Below are 20350 nucleotides of genomic sequence, written 5' to 3'. Positions count from 1 at the left end.
TGCCTCGCTGTTATACCTGTCATCTTTGCAGATTTCACAGAATATGATTCAGAGGCATTTATGAACAAGCTAGACACTACAACCAGTTCACTACTGACACAGTCCACTAAACAATAAAACCCTAAATTTCATCTATGAAGATATAACCCTCCTTTCAAATTTAAAAAATTTAAACTTCACACAATGACATTTTTGGAGATGAGTAAGGTTATTGAACTGGGCTGTGGCAAGTTGAATGTGCATTAAACTGGTGAAGGAGAAATAATTTGAGACTAGGAGCAATAAAGGAAGGAAAATGCCAGTTTGTTCATTAATTTCTCAGTTACATGGATAGGTGTGGGAATTCTAATGACTGATTTTGGAAGTCATTCAACCAGAGATTTTGTAACTATCTAATTTTGTAATTTCTTTAACAACTCATACTTGTCCAAGCCTTCAGTCCTTTAACTATCTTATCAAGGTTCAATTTCTTAGTGAAACAACTTTTCCAAAAATTTATGAAAACATAAGTTACTTTACAAAGTGAAAACCATAAGTTGGGGAAATAAGTAATTTGATTCAGTGCTGTTGCATACTTCTGACAGCCATAAGAATTGGGCCCATATTGAATAAGTGAGTGAAAAGTTATTCTAAGTCTACTTGTGTTAACATCTGTTATCTTCTACAGTAGGTGTTTGGCAAATCATTTAGGGCAAACTTTGAACCAGATGTAGCATCTGCTGTCTGACGTTCTTGTGGATACAAATTAACTGTTTGTCCTCCAAGTACATGAGTTATATTAGAAGCTGTCTGTTGCTGTTGTATTGTTGGTTGTTGCTTAAGGTTACGATGCTGTGGAAATGTTGGCATCATCTGTGGGTCACATGCTGGAAGAAAAAAGACATTTGCATATGAACCGTGGCTAGTGCTAAGTAATATAAAAGCACTGCACTAGAAAAAATCACAAATCATAATAATCATCCAGTCACAGTTGAAATTTCTTGTCTAAATCTATTATGCAACTTAGCATAAAGTCATTAACATTTCCCATTTCTTTAATTACCCTCCAACAGAATAAAAACACTGCCCAAAATAAATATAACCAGAAACAAGTATCAAATTGGGGAGGAACAATGTGGTTTTAGGAGTGGTATTAGATGAATGGATCAAGTGTTTGCTTTAAAGAATGTGTATAAGAAATACTTAAAAACAAAAAAAAGGATCTGTATGTGACATTTAGATCAGGAGAAAGCATATGATAGGACTGATAGTGATGCCTTGTGGCAGGTCTTATGAATATTAGGTGAGAGGGGAGAGTTAAGAGCAATTAGAAGTAGAGAAGTCTTCATCAAGGTCGTAAGGTGTGTGTGAGTAGGGAGAGGGGAGGGTGAATGGTTCCAGGTGATGGTGGGTCTGTAACAAGCATGCATGATGTTACCATGGGTGTTTAATCTGTTTATGGATGGGGTGGTGAGAGAGGTAAATGCAAGGGTTTTAGAGAGACAGGCAAGTTTGCAGTCTGTAGGGATGATGGAGCCTGGGAAGTGAAACACTCGTTGTTTCCTGATGACACAGCACTGGTGGAAGATTCAAGCAAGTCACTGCTTAAGTTGATGTCTGAGCATGTAAGAGAGTGAGAAAGGAGAAAGTTGAGAGTAAATAGGTTTAGCAGGGAAGAGGGACAGCTTCCTTGAGGTGTGATTTTGCATGGAGAAAATTTGGAGGAAGCAGAGTATTTTAGATACCTGAGAGTGGGCAAGGCAACAAATGGAACCATGTAAGCAGAAGTGAGTCATAAAGGAGGTAAGGGGGAAAAGGCTCTTGAAGCACTGAAGAATGTGTGGAAGGAGAGGATGCTGCAGGAAGGCAAAAATGGGTATGTTTGAAGGTATAGTAGTCCCATTGTTGTTGTCTGGATGCAAGGCATAGGGACATCCAGAGAAGGGTGGATGTGTTGAAAATGAAATGTTTGAGGACAAAATGTGATGTGACCGAGTATGTAATAAAAGGTATGAGAGAGGTGTGGTAACAAGAAAAGTGTGGTTGAAAGAGCTGAGGAAAGTGTGCTGAAATGATCTGGACATATGGACAGAATGAGTGAGGAGAGGATGACAAAGATATATGCAAAAAAGTGAAACATAAAAGACGGGGAACACCAAATTGGAGATGAAAGGATAGAGAGAAAAATATTTTGAGCAGGAAGAGCCTGGAGGTGGAGGAAGGTAACAGGTGTACATGGGATTTAGTGAATTGGAACAATGTGGTATACAGGGGGTGACACGCTGTCAATAGACTGAATATGAAGCGGCATAGGAAAACCACAGAAAGGTCTGTGGAATCTGGTTGTTGATAAGAGGCTGTGATTTTGTTGCATTACACATGTTCCTGGTGCTACCTTGCTAATGCAGGAAAAAAGAAGGAAACAAAAAAATAACAAACTGATTGTTCAAATTCCTTGACTATAACACATTAGTGTCTTCCTGGTTGTAACATACACTTATCAAGAAACCATACCAATATCCCACTTCTAATCAAGTATTTGCTCCCTTTATCATTCTTACTGTGTCTGCCTTGAATATCTTACTTGATGATCATTTCGTCACTTGCTTTATTTATATAGTCCAAGTTGCAGGTTAGCTGGGCTCTTGTTACCCTTTGAAGAACTACAACTGAAGCAAAAGGATAGCCAATTTTGGGGAAATGCATCTATTTCTGAGCTCCTTTCCAAAGTGATGGCCTTTTTTCCTGTTAAGTTTATGTTCATTCTTAATCTACCTGTGATCCACTCAGATCTGAGGTACCTGGCAGAAATCTTATAGTGTAAATTGAGATAGAAAATGACTTGCAAGGAACTCAAAAGCCAATACACAGACTGCAACCCCTACCCTCCATGTTGCATGGAAAAGCATGCTTCTTCTCATCCCAAACTCATAAGGAAGTGAACTGAATGCCTGACATTATTATCACTATGGTAATGGGCCTTAATCCACTTTCATCTTGATGGTGGCACTCAAAATGCTTGGATTAACTGGAAACATGTGTATTACTAATCTGTAACAGATGTAATCACAATATACAGCCACTTTTGTTAAAAAAATTTCCTTAAAACATCAGCTTTAAGATAGTAGAAAAGATTTTCTGACTATGATCCTCACTTGCCTTTCACCTGTATCCTTCTCCTTTTAGAATCATCAAAGCAATATGGCTTAAACTGGCAAGAAAAGTACACACATGACAAAAGAATGCCACAGTCACTCTTAATTCACATAAAAAAAATTAACTAAAATATATCCTAATAGCAAATATTGCTGCAAATACTATGATGTGCCATTGCCACATTACACATCAGCCACCTACACTGTCAGTCTTGAGCCCTCAAAGATCATTATAAAGTGAGCCAAGCAATTTGGGGAAAGAACAGTTGGGTGTGAGAAGGCTAAAAGGTTAGGGAGGACTGTAGTTCAAAAATATGCTTTTCATGAACTCAAATTTGACTCTTTTGTCAAATCCCTCATTTGCATCTTACCCAAGTAGTTGTAACATCGTAAAGAAAAGGGAGGTGGCTCTATGCACAGAAAAAACACCCTAGGAAACCAGCAGTTAAAAAAAATCATCCTCAATTATTCATTTTCTAAAGCTGACTCTCTTGGAGAATTTTCTTATCAAGGTATTACTGAAAGCAAGCCTTTACTGGTAAGCAGAGAGTCCTTATGTCACATGCAACTACAATAAAAGATATGAAAGAATCCTTGTGTCTTCAGTAACATGATGGGGGACAGTGTGATCCTGAAGTGCATGCTTGGTATACCCAATGCCAATTAGTGGCTAACCAGATACTGTCTCTGTGGCCCTAATTATGGTGATCAGGATTTGGACGAAGTTGAACTCTTAGCACTGAGAAAAGTTCTTTGCACATCAATGAACCATTGGTAATGACAGAATAGTGTCAGAAAAGAAATGAAAATGGAGGCTTCAGAAAGTCATCATACATGTGATAAGCCAAGCCTACATGAAGTGTCCAAGTTCAAATGTTTGAATCTATCTATCTATATCTCTGATGCCCAATCCCACTGGGAACTCCTGTCAAGGGGTTAGCCATAGTAAAATAATCTCCCTTTATCACTGTTCTTAATACCTCCCTTGCACACACCATTGCACATATTCTTCGCCCATTTCTCTCCATCCAGTAATCTTCCACACTATTTCTCCATTTCACAAGTGGACTTCCTCTCAAACCAATCCCTGTAATCATACTGTAACATACTCTCCAAGTAATTTCCCATCTTACATTCTTTCCCCATGCCCAAACCATCTCAAAATATTGTGTTTTACCCACTCTATACCACCACAGAATTCATTCTCTTTGCATTTCCTGCAATACAAAATCACACCCCATCATTAGTTTCTTCATTCCATTTTGTCATACCACATGCTCCTCTCAAATAATAAATTTCTAAAGCCTAGATTTTTCACCCTGTGACTCATCCCATGTCCACATTTTGGCTGCATAGGTCAGGGTCAAGAAGACTATGCTCTCTCTTAAACCTTTCTTCCCTTCCATTCTTACACCTCTACTCTTCAATATTCTATTTAAGGGACCCATTGACTCTTCTACTATTTACAGCATTAAATATCATCAATTCACCAGACCATCCTGCCTTAATGACATTTCCTAATAAATGATTCAAATAAAATATTTTGCAGAGTCTTCAATAAACCTTAGACTTGGAGACTTACCCAAGTTTCAGAGGCTCTATCCTCTAAGGTTAAATGTCCTGCATAGTTTCTTGATAACAACCTGCAATTTGTTTTACAGGCATTCCTACAATCATAATGGTCTCTTCTTACAGTAAAAACCCTAATTTCCCACCATCACTTTAATTCTACAACAATGCTATCGCTATCAGCATTAAATATCAATGGCAAACATATATTTTTATCTAACTTAATCTGAACCTATATCTACATCTTGGCTCACTTTTCTTTCTAGAAATCATAATTTTTTTTTCATAAAACCCTGACTCCCTCTACAAGCTTTCTCCTTACACCATACAATTTCCATCCATTCCTCTATTAACTGTGCTGTATAACAAAGTGTCAGCATCAGTGAATGCTCCTGGTATTCTTCATTTTCTGACATTTCATCACACATACTATTTCAAATTTCTCCTATTTGCCTATCCTACCAACAAGCAATATGATGTGTAATCATCAACAGTCTTTTACAGTAACAATTTGAACAGTAAACGAATCAGGTGGTCTTCTGAACCTAAAACTGGTTCTGATACATTTTTTATCATAAACAGTCTTAAAAGTTAAAAAGGCATTAATAAATCTAACATACGTAAAGAATGTTCCTTGAAATAGGAGCTCTCCAGACACTCCTGGGCTGTTGCTCGACGTTTAGGATCATACATGAAGAGAAAGTTGAGCAAACGTTGGCCAGATGGTGACAATGTAGGAAATTTGGTCTTCAAGTTGTTGTATGGTTGAGACTTTAGTGTAAAGTTCTCAATAGCAGGCAACTGTGAGAATTCAGGCCAGATGGTATCATTTGGTGTGCCTGTCAAATAAACTATCAGTTATATATAACTGTGAAAAAACAAAAATGGATTTCATATAATGTCATATGTACAGTTACAGGACTCAGTCAAATGCCAAACTCAGATATTCTTACCACTTTCAACAATCCCACTATACTGTTCAGAGGATCTTCATATTTTCTTGGAACCCCAGCACCTCCTATATGGATTGTCACTAAAAATCACTTTTTTAAACATACATGATTTTTAAACAATTCATGTCCTTTGCCACTAAATATATTCAAACAAATTATGCTTAAGCTGTAAATAAATAATACTAGAGAGCAGATGTAAATGAATGTAGTCATTTCTACATCTGTTCCTGACACTACCTCACTAACATGTGAAATGCAAACAAGTATAATCTAGAAAAATTCATGGACCTCTGTGGCACAGTGGTTAGTGGTACTAATCATGGCACATTTGTGAACTGCCTGGGGTTGAGCCCTCATAGGTCTGAATCCTGGCTACAGAAGTTGGTCCACAGTCCATGCAGCATACATAATTGCCATGTAAAAATCCATCCATTTCTCTAAGTATTTCCCAAATACATTCTTCAAAGCAAACACCTGACCCACACATCCTCTGCCACTTCTGAAACCACACTGTTCCTCCCCAATCTGATGCTCTGTACATGCCTTCACTCTCTTGATCACTAAACTCCCACACAACTTACCAGGTACACTCAAGAAACTTATACTTCTGTAGTTTGAACACCTACCTTAATACAAAGGCACTACACATGCATTCTGCCTATCCTCAGTCACCTTACCAATACAAAGGCACTATAAATGTATTTTGCCTATCGTCAGTCACCTTGTCACCTTACCAATACAAAGGCACTATACATGCATTCTGCCTACCCTCAGTCACCTTACCAATACAAAGGCACTATACATGCATTCTGCCTATCCTCAGTCACCTTATCATGATCCAAACATACACTGAAAATCCTAACTAACCAATCAGTAACACAGGCACTACCTTTCTTCATAAATTCAACAGCAATGCCATCCACTCCAGCCACCTTGCCACATTTCATGTTACGCAAGGCCTTCCCCAACTCCTCTCTTCATTAAACCAGTCTCCATGATTCTCTCACTTTGCATAACACCCCGACCCAAACACCTTACATCTGACACCCTGTTATCAAACACATTTAACAGTCCTTCAAAATACTCACTCCACCTCATTTTATCACTACCTGTTAACACTTTCCCATTAAACCCCTTCACTGATGTTTAAATGCATTCTCTTGTTTTTCATGCACTAATAACCTCCTTCCCAAACATGCTATTCTCCTTGAAGTTTACTGATACTCTTTATCAACCCCTGCACCTTTCTCTTGACCTCCTCCCACTTTCTCTTAAACATTTCTCAATCATCTGCATTCCTTCCTTGTGAGTACTCCCAATATACCTCTCTTTTTGCCTTCACTGGCAACTTTTCTTTGTATCCCACAATTCACTTCCCTTTCTAACTTGCTCACCTCCCACCTTATGTAGGACACACTCATCCCTCATCCATGCCAGTACAGCTTACCTAATGCCTCCCAATCCTCACCTACTCCCTTAGCTTCATTTACTTTAACCTTTTGCAATTATACACTCTCTCTCCAAGTGTCTCTCAACACAAGTCTCTTTTCCAAGTTCACTTACTTTTAACACTCTCTTTCCACCAAAAACGTTTCTTCTTTTCCAAAAACCTCTACAAATCTTTGCAACTGCTTCCACAAGGTAAGCTGCCCCTCTCAGCACATAAACATCCAACAGGCTCTCTTCTGCATGCCCAACAATCAGTACTTTGTTTAATAATAACCAATAACCATCTTCCCTACTCACAATGCCTATCTATCTGTCTATATCTGTGACGCCTATTCCCTCTATGAACCCCCACGAGAGGGTGCCCACAGCAAAAGTCTTCATAACTGGTGAACTTAGTGCCGCTTCTTAGCCGTTAGTGCCTCACCCTTAAGAGGCCACTGGCAAAAGGCAACTCTAACACAGTGTTTCCAAAGACTCCTATCTAATGTTCCTAATGACTACTTCTACCTTCTCACATATGTATACTTGCGTGTGTCTCTTTTTTTCAACCAGGTATTCCCAATCACCTGCCCATTTTAAGCACACAACTCCACAAGCTCCTCACCATATCCATTCACGTCACTGAATACCCCATGCTCCCAGTTGTACCCTTCACTGCCACATTACTCACCTTCATATTTAAATCACACATCACTGATACCAGCACTCTTACATCATAACTGCTGACACATTCACTCGTTACTCACCAAACACTTGTCTCTCATGATCTTCTTAGTAGGTAGATGCATAAGCACTAATAATCACCCATCTTTTGCAATTCACTTTAATTTCTATTCACATCAATCTGAAGCCCACTTCCTTACACTCTTTCACATATTCCCACAACTCTTGCTTCAGCTCTTCCATAGCTCTTACCCACCAACTCCTGAATTTACTCCTAATGCCATTACCAAACCACTCTTTGTTTCACTCAGAGCCAGAACATCCAGGTTCCTTTCCATTCTCTCCTTTCTCTTATTGTGGTTATATCCACACACTCAGACACCCAAGCCATAGCCTTCAAGAAGGATGAACACTCCTCACTTGCCTCCATCTTCTATTACATCTCATAGAAACTGAATTATTAGGGTTTCCAGCTCCTAACTCCTGTTCCTTTAGTCACTATTTAAGACACACAGGGAATAAGAAGGTTGAATTTTTTCTCCCATACCCTATGATATATGTCATAACATGGCTAAATGAGTATTCCAAAATACTGAATTTCAATTAGTCTTACCTAAAAGATCAATTATGAGATTAATCTGTTCAATTTCTGATTTGCCAGGAAGTAGCGGCTTATGTAGCAGGAGCTCCCCAAGAATACAGCCAGCTGCCCACATGTCCACACCAGTTGTCTGTGTCTTGGCCTAATAATACATGGAAAAAGAAAACTTAGTATAAAATAAAATGTCTCAATACAAAAAAAAAAAAAAAAAAAATTGTATCAATCACTCTCTTCTGTGCTTAAACAACATGTTCAGTAAGTTGTATTATCAGTATAATGTTCTTCAAACATCTGACAGGAGAAAAAATATTTCTAAAGAATTTCATGGGCTACTTGGAGCAGTCATAGAAATGAAATGTTCAATTTCCACTGTAAGCATGAAGTAAGCTCTGATCCAGTGAAGAACATGTTTCCCGAGCAATAAGCCTCACTTCATCGTCACTCAAATAGTTCTCTAACAATGCAATCCAAGCCATATAGCTGAAAGCAGCAAGATAGGCAAACACAAAAAAGTCAGTCACATTTAATGCATGTAAAAAATGTTGACTGGTTGGTAAGGTTATTTAATGTATGTATGACTCATGGTGAGGTGCCTGAGGATTGGCGGAATGCGTGCATAGTGCCATTGTACAAAGGCAAAGGGGATAAGAGTGAGTGCTCAAATTACAGAGGTATAAGTTTGTTGAGTATTCCTGGTAAATTATATGGGAGGGTGTTGATTGAGAGGGTGAAGGCATGTACAGAGCATCAGATTGGGGAAGAGCAGTGTGGTTTCAGAAGTGGTAGAGGATGTGTGGATCAGGTGTTTGCTTTGAAGAATGTATGTGAGAAATACTTAGAAAAGCAAATGGATTTGTATGTAGCATTTATGGATCTGGAGAAGGCATATGATAGAGTTGATAGAGATGCTCTGTGGAAGGTATTAAGAATATATGGTGTGGGAGGAAAGTTGTTAGAAGCAGTGAAAAGTTTTTATCGAGGATGTAAGGCATGTGTACGTGTAGGAAGAGAGGAAAGTGATTGGTTCTCAGTGAATGTAGGTTTGCGGCAGGGGTGTGTGATGTCTCCATGGTTGTTTAATTTGTTTATGGATGGGGTTGTTAGGGAGGTAAATGCAAGAGTTTTGGAAAGAGGGGCAAGTATGAAGTCTGTTGGGGATGAGAGAGCTTGGGAAGTGAGTCAGTTGTTGTTCGCTGATGATACAGCGCTGGTGGCTGATTCATGTGAGAAACTGCAGAAGCTGGTGACTGAGTTTGGTAAAGTGTGTGGAAGAAGAAAGTTAAGAGTAAATGTGAATAAGAGCAAGGTTATTAGGTACAGTAGGGTTGAGGGTCAAGTCAATTGGGAGGTGAGTTTGAATGGAGAAAAACTGGAGGAAGTGAAGTGTTTTAGATATCTGGGAGTGGATCTGGCAGCGGATGGAACCATGGAAGCGGAAGTGGAGCATAGGGTGGGGGAGGGGGCGAAAATTCTGGGGGCCTTGAAGAATGTGTGGAAGTCGAGAACATTATCTCGGAAAGCAAAAATGGGTATGTTTGAAGGAATAGTGGTTCCAACAATGTTGTATGGTTGCGAGGCGTGGGCTATGGATAGAGTTGTGCGCAGGAGGATGGATGTGCTGGAAATGAGATGTTTGAGGACAATGTGTGGTGTGAGGTGGTTTGATCGAGTGAGTAACGTAAGGGTAAGAGAGATGTGTGGAAATAAAAAGAGCGTGGTTGAGAGAGCAGAAGAGGGTGTTTTGAAGTGGTTTGGGCACATGGAGAGAATGAGTGAGGAAAGATTGACCAAGAGGATATATGTGTCGGAGGTGGAGGGAACGAGGAGAAGAGGGAGACCAAATTGGAGGTGGAAAGATGGAGTGAAAAAGATTTTGTGTGATCGGGGCCTGAACATGCAGGAGGGTGACAGGAGGGCAAGGAATAGAGTGAATTGGAGCGATGTGGTATACCGGGGTTGACGTGCTGTCAGTGGATTGAATCAAGGCATGTGAAGCGTCTGGGGTAAACCATAGAAAGCTGTGTAGGTATGTATATTTGCGTGTGTGGACGTATGTATATACATGTGTATGGGGGGGGGTTGGGCCATTTCTTTCGTCTGTTTCCCTGCGCTACCTCGCAAACACGGGAGACAGCGACAAAGTATAATAAATATATATAAATAAAAAATGTAACAATATATGCTGAAGGAGAGGGTGAAAAAATACTCAAAAACACAACTATAATATCCTTCTAAAGCTGCACCCCTGTTTCCTATCCAAGATGTCACACCATCTCATTTATAAACCCTTAAAGGTTGTATAGTAACAGTACTAACTACCTTCTTCAATAGAAGATAGGATGGGTGCATGAGAGTGAGAGGCATGTGAGGATTCTTGTTCAAAAAACAACATTTTCAAAAATTCACAGCTGCCTTTTTGAGCAAAATCCTCACCTGTCCTTCACCCATATAGTTGTCTCAAAGCAATCTAAAGGATATGAAGTTCTAAAAGTATGGTAACTGGCTGTAGGAAAAATATCTCTAGTTGCTTGTTTCATACAGATGACCAATTAGGAGACTCTTTTCTCCTTGAGGTATTAATAAAGCACAAGCTTTCTCAGGATAGTAGTTTTTTATACCAAGAGAAACTTTCTGATGGTTCTGCCATACATGCATGAAAAAATTGGCATTAATTATGAAATTATTTTTCCATTTTATGTTAAGCAGAATAAATCCCTGGTTGGCTGATCTTGGATAAATCTCCAAACTTATGAAAAAATTCTCCTTATCAATTTCTTAGTTTGAAGTCAAGCCCCACGCAAAATAATACTTTGGTAAAAACATATAAGCCTATGTAGCACCCTTTGTACAGGAAGCAGCTACATCCATAACAGCACTTAAAACATTAAATTATGCATGGAGTTCAATGCAACCTTCCATGTTGTAATTCATCTAAAGATCTAATCTAATAAAATTTCCAGAATGGAATATTTTCAAAAGAGACAATATGAGACACTCAAGTCTTTAGTTACAAGATAATGTGCCCTAACCTTAAAACTAATTGGGATTATCTCAAAAATAAGGTTCCTATGGACTTTTTACGCTTTTCTAACCACTTCAGACACCAAAATCATTCAACTAGACTGGAATAAAGTAACCTAACTTAAGTAATTTGATGACCCAGTTTGTTTGAAACTACTGCAAGAAGACAGTTTACATAAAAAAGCTAAAGATACCTTCAATTCCACATTGTGAACATAGAGAGATTTGGTAAAGAAGGCCCATATACCTGAATTTTTTTCATGGCTTCTGTTGCAGTCAAATCCACAACTGGAACACTACCCAGGTAACTAAGTTTACACAACAGAAACTTTATTGAATACCCTATGTCCTCATCAAATTCACTTAAGACAGAGTATCATACCATAATTGGATGATTTTGTGAGGGATGCTACTAGAAACAGATGTTTTTTATGAATTTCAAAAAATGTAGACTGCACATGACTCCAGCATATGAGAATGAGCCATCCTGTCTGTCTGAGACATGATCTATCTATCTAAATCTTTGATGACTGTTCCCTATGGGAGCCCCCATCTATGGGGTGGCCATAGCAAAAGAGTCTCCACTTATCCCTGTCCTTATATGCCTCCCTCAAATACACCATTCCATGTATTCTTCCACCATTTCTCTCCCTCCAGTACTCTTCCATTCTATTTCCCCATGTCATAGGTGGTCTTCCTCTTCCACCAACCCCTTTAAATGTTCTACCATACACTCTCCTTGTAAACTTTCCATCTTGCATTCTTTCCACATGGCCAAACCACCTAAAAGTATTACATACTACATGGGAAACAGCAATCAAGTACGAAAAAATAAAAAAGCAATGTACTGTAGGGTACCATATATGAATTTTGTTACCCTAATTCGCATTCAAAATTAATTCAATCTTTAGAAGAATGAGGGCAAAATTATGAAAGCATATAACTTTATCTAAATTATCCACTTTACTCCATCAAAACTGTCGCATGTATCTGAGTAACAAAAGAAGTATTAATGTATGGTGAAAGATCGAAGCAAGAGATGGGTGATAACTTTCCATGCATGAGAAGAAGGCTAAAACTGTGTTATATGAACTGTGACAAAAGTGTTAGGTATAGATCTACATGGGTTCCTGTATAGTATATAAATGCCTATAAAACAACATGTAAACAAATAAGCAAACAGAGCAATCTGCTACTTTAAGACTAATTACTACAACAGGATAATGCAAAATTTAACTGACCCTCCAATTAACTTAGCAACTGTAATCTCAGATTGAAAGGTTAAAGTGTCTCAATTAATGAATAAGCTTACCACTAAAGAACTGGGCATCATTAATTTTAGCAGCCAGCAGGGATAATGCTCAGGACCAAGTCCTGCAAAATTAATGACAACAAAATGTGCATATGTATCTGTATGCATTTTACACCACATGGAAATGGAAACAGAGATAATGATAAGAGGGCAACAGATAAAAATATTCATTGTTACACTAACCTGAAACAGTAGTTCAGGAGCACGATACCAAAGTGTTACAACCTGTGGCGTCATTGGAGACATCGGATACCCTAATTCACGGGCTAATCCAAAGTCAGCTGGAAATAAGACAAAGAAATTATTATGACTCGAACTAAATGGTAACCAAATTTTCGATACTAAGCTTAAGCATTAATGCAGTGATACTGAACATTAACACTGACAAATGATGAGATGATACATGATGAATAAGTCACAATCAATTCAAAAGAAAAAAAAATTTATTCAAATTTTGAGTGAAGAATGATGTTTTTAAAGATCAAAAAGCTTTTCTCTCCAAGACAGTATCCTACAATATCATACATTTCCTAGAAATACATGGATCAGGACCCTTCAAACCTTAATGATTCCACTCGGGAGTACTAGGCTTTACTAACACTTGCGAACAGGTGATCCCAGCCAACCCCAAGTTATTCTGGCCCACTCTCAGCCAATCCACAATTACCTCTGGGTGAATATCACTGACCCATTTACATCCAGCTACTCAAAGCCCCCTACATTATGGAGTGGTAATAAAAGGAAGAGAAAAAAGTTCCTCAAAAGAAGAAGGGAAAGGCAGGCCTGAGTAGGAAACAGAAAAATTGTTCACAGACATCATCTAGGAGATAAATGTTACAGCTACTCAAAGCCCCCTAGATTATGGAGTGGTAATAAAAGGAAGAGAAAAAAGTTCTTCAAAAGAAGAAGGGAAAGGCAGGCCTGAGTAGGAAAACAGAAAAATTGTTCACAGGACATCATCTAGGAGATAAATGTTTTTTCAGTTTTCAAAACCTTCATTTCTCTTCCCTTTAGTCTGTTCCCTGCACACGAGAGCATACTCACATGAAGGAGGAAGATTTAAAGAAAAACTGCTAGAAAAGGATAAACCAAAGCAAAAATACATACCTTTAATGGCAAATTGAAGGAACACTGAAATCCAACTTTCTTGATGAAATATCCCAAGAGCCAAAAAAGGTAGACCCATAATTTCCAAACTACAGCCAAATCTAATGAAGGAGAAAGAGAAGTGCCAAAGAATCCTTTCTTGTGATTCCTCCAGGTGTTTCTGAGGAGTGTCAACATAGAGGCTCTTTTCTCATATCATGCGTTCTGGTGTAATGCCCAGGCTGAGCCAATACAATGAGTTTCTTACTCAATGCAGAGGTATATTTCACCAAAATGGGTTTCAAGGATCAAGGTGCACACATAACTGGTCCGACTAGTATTCTCTGGTGAAGTCTAAAAGGTCTCTAGAACATTCAACTGGGCATAAGATCTAATGCTCTCTTAATGAAATCTTCCAAAAGTGGATGACAACAGGGATATTTCTAAATTCAGCATTTTCAAACTTAGCCAAAAAAATGGGGTTTGGGTTTATCAAAACCCATAAGAAACTCCAGAAGACAAGATGATCTTGTCTAGACATATCATGTAATTCACTAACTCTCCTCCCAGAGCCTAAGGCTAAAAGGACAAGTGTTTTCAATAATGAGCTAAACTGTCTGAAAAACTATTAGACTGTCAAAGGCTGAGGACTTTCTTTGAAAGCTTCTACTTGAGCTGTGAGGAAAAAAGCTACTGGTTTCCTTAACAGAAACGATATTTTCCAACAGATAGTCTGTCTCCTGAACTATTCTTCTAAAATGGATCTAGCATCAGGTTAGGGGTAATGTTGACTCCACAGTGTTTCTCACACAGAATCCTAAAGCTTATTTCCTTCTAGATAATAATCATACTGAATCTTTCTTTCACTTTGACCCATCCTCATTCCTTCATATTTGCTCAATTTGAATTTCATCAACCATTTATCAACCAACTTTGAAGTCTATTCAGGCCCCCTTGTAAGCTGATGCAAACCTCCTCGCTTTTCACTTCCCTTTTGACTTTTGCATAACCTGTCTGTCTGTCTGTCTACTCGTCTCTGTCTGTCTGTCTGACTGTCTGTAAGCAAGCATGCATGTATGCAATTACTTATCTGCACTGTACAGGGAGGGAGTTTCAAACTCATGGGGCCCCATCTCTTGAACATTTTCAACTATCATATATCCCTTTGGTTTCTACTATTACTTTGGTTTTTGCTGTTACTTTGGGTTCTGCTCCTGAGGGTTGGCTGCTTGTGTGTCCCCACCATTAGCTAGACCATGCAATACTTAGCAAGCTGCCATGTCACATGATTACTGTGTGGCCACTGGCAACTTACGGGTGGGCCACTTTGATAACTATTTCTTTCCATACAACTCAAAGTTTTGGAACTCTCTACCCTCTCGTCTTTCCCAATAGCTAGGACTTGGCACGTTTTAAAAGAGAGGTTTTTCACTTCCTCCAAAATTCATAAATACTTTCCCTTGTCTCTTCTTTTTGCCTTTCATTAACCTCTTCATATTTCAATTAAAGCCTAGCTTTGATGTTGACTTGCGTTTGTTATTGGAACCTCCAGCGTAAAAAAAAAATAAACTTATGATGTATGCTGTTTATTCTAAGCATGTCTCAAGTCATTTTACTTCATTCATCCACCACTCTTATACTATAAAGATATTTCTTTACATCCTTTTTAACAAGTTACTTAATTCAATGTTACCTCCTCTGGTTGCTTTATGCCTACACCTTTCGAAGAACTGTTTATTCTCTAACTTTCAGACCTGTTTCAAAAACTCAAAGGTTGTGATCAGGTCACCCTTCACTCTCCTCTATTCCAAGATGATAAATCAAAAGCCTCTATCTAGCCTTTCCCTGTAACTCAGTTCTCTCAGTTTTGGTCCTATCTTTGTTGCCCTTCTGTGGAACCTCTCTATAGCTCTTTGTGATTCTCTTAAGGGCAGTGACCAAACTTCAGAAACATACCCTAGTTTTGGCTGTACCTAAGATATAAACAACTTACTAAATATTTCCCTATCCATATGCTTCAAGGCTATTTTGATATTTGCCAGCAGACAGTATGACTCTTTAACCATTTCACTTATATGGGACTCTGGCAAAAGGTTAAGGGCAATGTCGACTCCCAAGTTCTACTACCACAAAACGAATCTTGAGGCTTACTTCCTGCTAGATAATAATCATCTGAGGCCTTCTTTACCTTTGTCCCATCCTCATTACTTTGCATTTGCTCAGGTTGAATTTCATCAACCATGAGTGTGTGTGTGTGTGTGTGTGTGTGTGTGTGTGTGTGTGTGTGTGTGTGTGTGTGTGTGTGTGTGTGTGTTCGCATGTGTGTGTGTGTGCGTGCATGTATGTTTGTGGGTGTGTTGTATGGGGAAACAGTTTTACACTCATGTTGTCTTGTCTCTTAACCTTGTATTTATGAACCTTGCCTTTACTCCTATGTATGTATGCAATTCACAAGAATCCAAGGATCCCTTTATTTCATTATACCCATTTTATGTGTGTGTGTGTGTGTGTGTGTGTGTGTGTGTGTGTGTGTGTGTGTGTGTGTGTGTGCATGTGTGTGTGTGTGTGTGTGTGTGTGTGTGTGTGTGTGTGTGTGTGAGTGTGTGTGTGTGTGTAAGTGTATGGATTCAATGTGCTAATTAGGTATCTATAAAAAAACTTCCATATATTTTCAGTATCTCACTCATCTTCCAGAAAACAGATGCTTTAAAAATCCTTAACAGAATACAAGTGCAGAAGGACTTAATTTTTCTTCTGAATAATGATGTGTACTTATTACAATTTTGGTCCCTAACCCATTTTCTGCATAACTGATTTTTGCTTACTATGGTAATGTGCAAATCCTCTCAATTCCTAAACCTGCACATAATCAAGGCCTGAATATACTTCCCCTTAAGGGCAGTATTATTCTATAATCTATTCATTCCTCTGAAAATCATCCTTTAAATTCAAGCTACTGCTTACATGCTCATTCCCTTCAGAATTTCCAGTAATTTCAAAACTGATTAAACATACCTATTTTCAATGTTCCCATATTTGTAAGAAGAAGATTGGAGACCTTCACATCTCGATGAACGATCTGCTTTCCATGAAGATAGGCAAGACCCTTAAATACCTGTGGAAAAGAGGATTGAAATACAACCTCATACTAAACACACATGTAACCAAAAATTTTTCACTTCAACAGATAGCACAGAAAATTCTAAAGAAAGAGCTGTATGTAGCATACACCTTCTGGGAAGTTCTGACTCTATACAGTGGGCATGGAGACTACCAAATTCTGTTTAGAGCTTTTACAATGAACATAGTGCATGTGTGAGAGTTTGTGGTGGTACAGGTGAGTGGTTTAAAATATTAAGACAAGAGTACAGTGGGCTGATCTTAGTATAATATCTAATAATGATTTACCAGGAAAGATGCTGTCAAAATTAATGTATGAAGATGAAACTGTGTTGAAAACTGAATCTGATGAAGAGCTGGATAGAATGGTGGGCAGTTCCAATGATGCATGTGAGATGACTTGAAAGCAACTGCAAATAAGAAATAAGATATTGTACTACTTTCTTGTTAGGAAGGAGACAGACTGAAAGATCAGTTTACATGGTGAAGAACTGGAAGTTATGCTTGAGTAAAGTCATTCAGGAGTAAAATTCAGTATGTATTGGGAAAGCTACAGCTGAAGGCCCAAAGGAATAGGCAAACTGCAGAAGAGATGGACAGATGTACTGAGAACTGATTAGGGCTAGGGATATTTCAGAAAATGACATAAGAAAAATGGGATTAGAAGCAAAAGAAGCATTTTTTTTGTATAGCAGAAGTGTGAATGGAGATGTTGGTTTCACTTGATGAATCAACTAAGTGTGCAGAACGAAAAAGTGGGAGGCATTTTTTTCACATGTGGAAGCCCATGTTTCACTTCAAATTTTTTCACACGTGGGAGCCCAAGTTTCACTTTAATACATTGGACATGGGTTGAGGATGTGACTTAGTCATATCAAAGGTTGAATGTATCTAATGTACCCTAAGGTATTGGGAACTGAGGCAATGATGACAAGCAAATACTAATACACTTCCAAAGCTTCATGTGTATAAATGGATGATAAACAACTTATCTTGTCAATGATACTACTCTGCTAATTCTCTAAAAATGTAGGTTTTACACAATGAAAAATACATTCTCCTGAAGGCAGCATCCTACAAGCATGAGATATATTCCCTGAAAATATACAAGTCAGGACTTTTCCTACCCAATAATTCAGTGAAGAAGCAAATGCCACTGCTTACTCTTTCCAAATGACCATAAGGTATTTGCAGTGGCTCACAACTTAACAGGTTCAACCTCAGCCAAGCAGAAAACAATACTGGGTAAACATCATCAACCTATGTCCTAAGAGATGTTCGGAGCTCTTAATTCACAGACTGCAAGTGCCAACCAAAGACAGTCACAGCAGGCAAGGAAGGGTCGGCTGGGTAGGGTGAACAAACCAGGAAAAATTGCTAGCAAGAGACTACCTCAGCAAGAAAGTTTTTTCCATTTTAAAAAACGACTTTTCTCCCCTCTACGGTATGTCCTGTGAGCATGAGAGCATAACCATCTGAAGGAAGAGGGTAAGATAAAAAACTTTCAGATTTCTCTAACTCTAATACAAAAATATATATCTTCACTGGTAAATGAGAGAAATTCTGGAAAATGATTCTTCTGAAGAAGGACACCCAGAACCATACTGCATTGATCCCCATCATATAAAAGGTGACACAAAATCATTTGATGAAGGTAAAGAAAGGTGCTAAAAACCCTTTTCTCAGATTTTTTCCATTGCATGTGTAGATTGACGCCTGTAGCAGAAGCAAGAGACTTCAATCTACATGTAATTTCTTACAAGATGAATTCTGTACCTACTGTCAGCTCTATTGGCTGCCTACAGACAGCAACCCAAACAAAGAATGTCACTGGACCTGCCTAGAAGCCTCTGTAACCCATGAGTGACCATGGTTGACAGTTGTGTGCCCTCTCTTGAGCCATGCAACGTCTGTAGCACCCACCACCACATCCCTGCTACCAATACCTGGGATTAGCCAACTGGTAAATACTGTTTTTTTTTTTTGTTATTGTTGTTGCAATGTAGGAATACTATACTTACCCCTAAATTCATAGGAAAAAAGTAGTTCTGAGAGTTTTTTATGCATCTGATCACAAAATAAGTCAATTTTTTGCACTTTTAGAAATGGTAAATCTGATAAATTGTTTCTTAAACTAGAAATGGTTGAGTAAATTCATAAGAAAAAAGTGCAATATTTTCTGTGATCTTACTCATAAAAGAGGGAGTGGTTAGGCAGGTAAGTGCTAGAGTTTTAGAGAGAGGGGCAAGTGTGCATTCTGTTGGGGATGACAGCGCCTGGGAACTGAGTCAGTTGTTGTTCGCCGATGATACAGCTCTGGTGGCCGATTTGAGTGAGAAACTGCAGAGGTTGGTGACTGAGTTTGGAAAAGTGTGTGAAAGGAGAAAGTTTAGAGAAAATGTGTATAAGAGCAAGATTATCAGGTTCAGTAGGGTTGAGGGACAAGTTACTGGGATGTAAATTTGAATGGAGAAAAATTGGAGGAAGTGGTGTTTTAGATATCTGGGAGTGGACTTAGCAGCAAATGGAACCATGGAAGTAGAAGTGAGTCATGGGGCAGGGGAGGGGCAAAGGTTCTGGGAGTGATGAAAAATGTGTGGAAGGAGAGAATGTTATCTCGGAGCAAAAATGGGTATGCTTGAAGGAATAGTAGTTCCAACAATATTATATGGCTGCAAGGCATGGGCTATGGACAGGGTTGTACAAAGGAGGGTGGATGTGTTGGAAATGAGATGTTTAAGGACAATATGTAGTATGAGGTGGTTTGATCGAGTAAGTAATGAAAGAGCAAGAGAAATGTGTGGTAATAAAAAGCGTGTGGTTGAGAGAACAGAAGAGGGTGTATTGAAGAGGTTTGGGCATATGGAGAGAATGAGTGAGGAGAAATTGATAAAGTGGATATATGTGTCAGAGGCTGAGGGAATTTTGAGCAGTAAGGCCTGAACATACAGGAGGGTGACAAGCATGCAAGGAATAGAGTCAATGGACTGAACCAGGGCATGTGAAATGTCTGGAATAAACAATGGAAAGGTCTGTGGGGCCTAGATGTGGATAGGGAGCTGTGGTTTTGGTGCTTTACGCATGACCACTTGAGACTGAGTGTGAACAAATGTGGATTTTTTTGTCTGTTTTCCTGGTGCTACCTATTTCCTGTGGGGAGGGGCAATGCCAGGAATGGATGAAGGCAAGCAAGTATGAATATGTACATGTGTATATATGTATGTCTGTGTATGTGTGTGTATATATGTATATGTATATATATGTGAGCGTATGGGCATTTATGTAGGAATAGAGTGAATTGGATCGATGTGGTATACTAGGGTTGACATGCTGTCAGTGGATTGAATCAGGGCATGTGAAGCGTCTGGGGTAAACCATGAAAAGTTGTGTGGGACCTGGATGTGGAAAGGGAGCTGTGGTTTCGGGCATTATTGCATGACAG

The 20350-nt window shown here is 38.8% G+C and overlaps 1 protein-coding gene across 2 annotated transcripts in view; it reads right to left on the bottom strand.

Moving 5' to 3' along the window:
• Window positions 1–483: 483 nt before the first annotated feature.
• LOC139761745 (cyclin-dependent kinase 10-like) overlaps window positions 484–20350 on the bottom strand; it is a 40334-nt gene continuing 20467 nt past the window's right edge. Inside the window, exons 6-10 of one of the 2 annotated variants that reach the window (XM_071686159.1) lie at window positions 16804–16903; window positions 12886–12983; window positions 8382–8511; window positions 5324–5542; window positions 484–866 (exon numbers count right to left, since the gene is read on the bottom strand). In XM_071686159.1, the coding sequence (XP_071542260.1) occupies window positions 655–866; window positions 5324–5542; window positions 8382–8511; window positions 12886–12983; window positions 16804–16903 (759 nt within the window). In that variant the 3' untranslated portion in view covers window positions 484–654. The remainder of the gene's footprint in view (window positions 867–5323; window positions 5543–8381; window positions 8512–12885; window positions 12984–16803; window positions 16904–20350) is intronic. The other variant, XM_071686158.1, reaches the window with a different exon arrangement.

The sequence above is a fragment of the Panulirus ornatus genome, chromosome 41 (assembly GCF_036320965.1).
Source record: "Panulirus ornatus isolate Po-2019 chromosome 41, ASM3632096v1, whole genome shotgun sequence".
In the NCBI taxonomy this organism is placed as follows: domain Eukaryota; kingdom Metazoa; phylum Arthropoda; class Malacostraca; order Decapoda; family Palinuridae; genus Panulirus; species Panulirus ornatus.
This window is presented reverse-complemented; position numbering and strand designations above follow the sequence as displayed.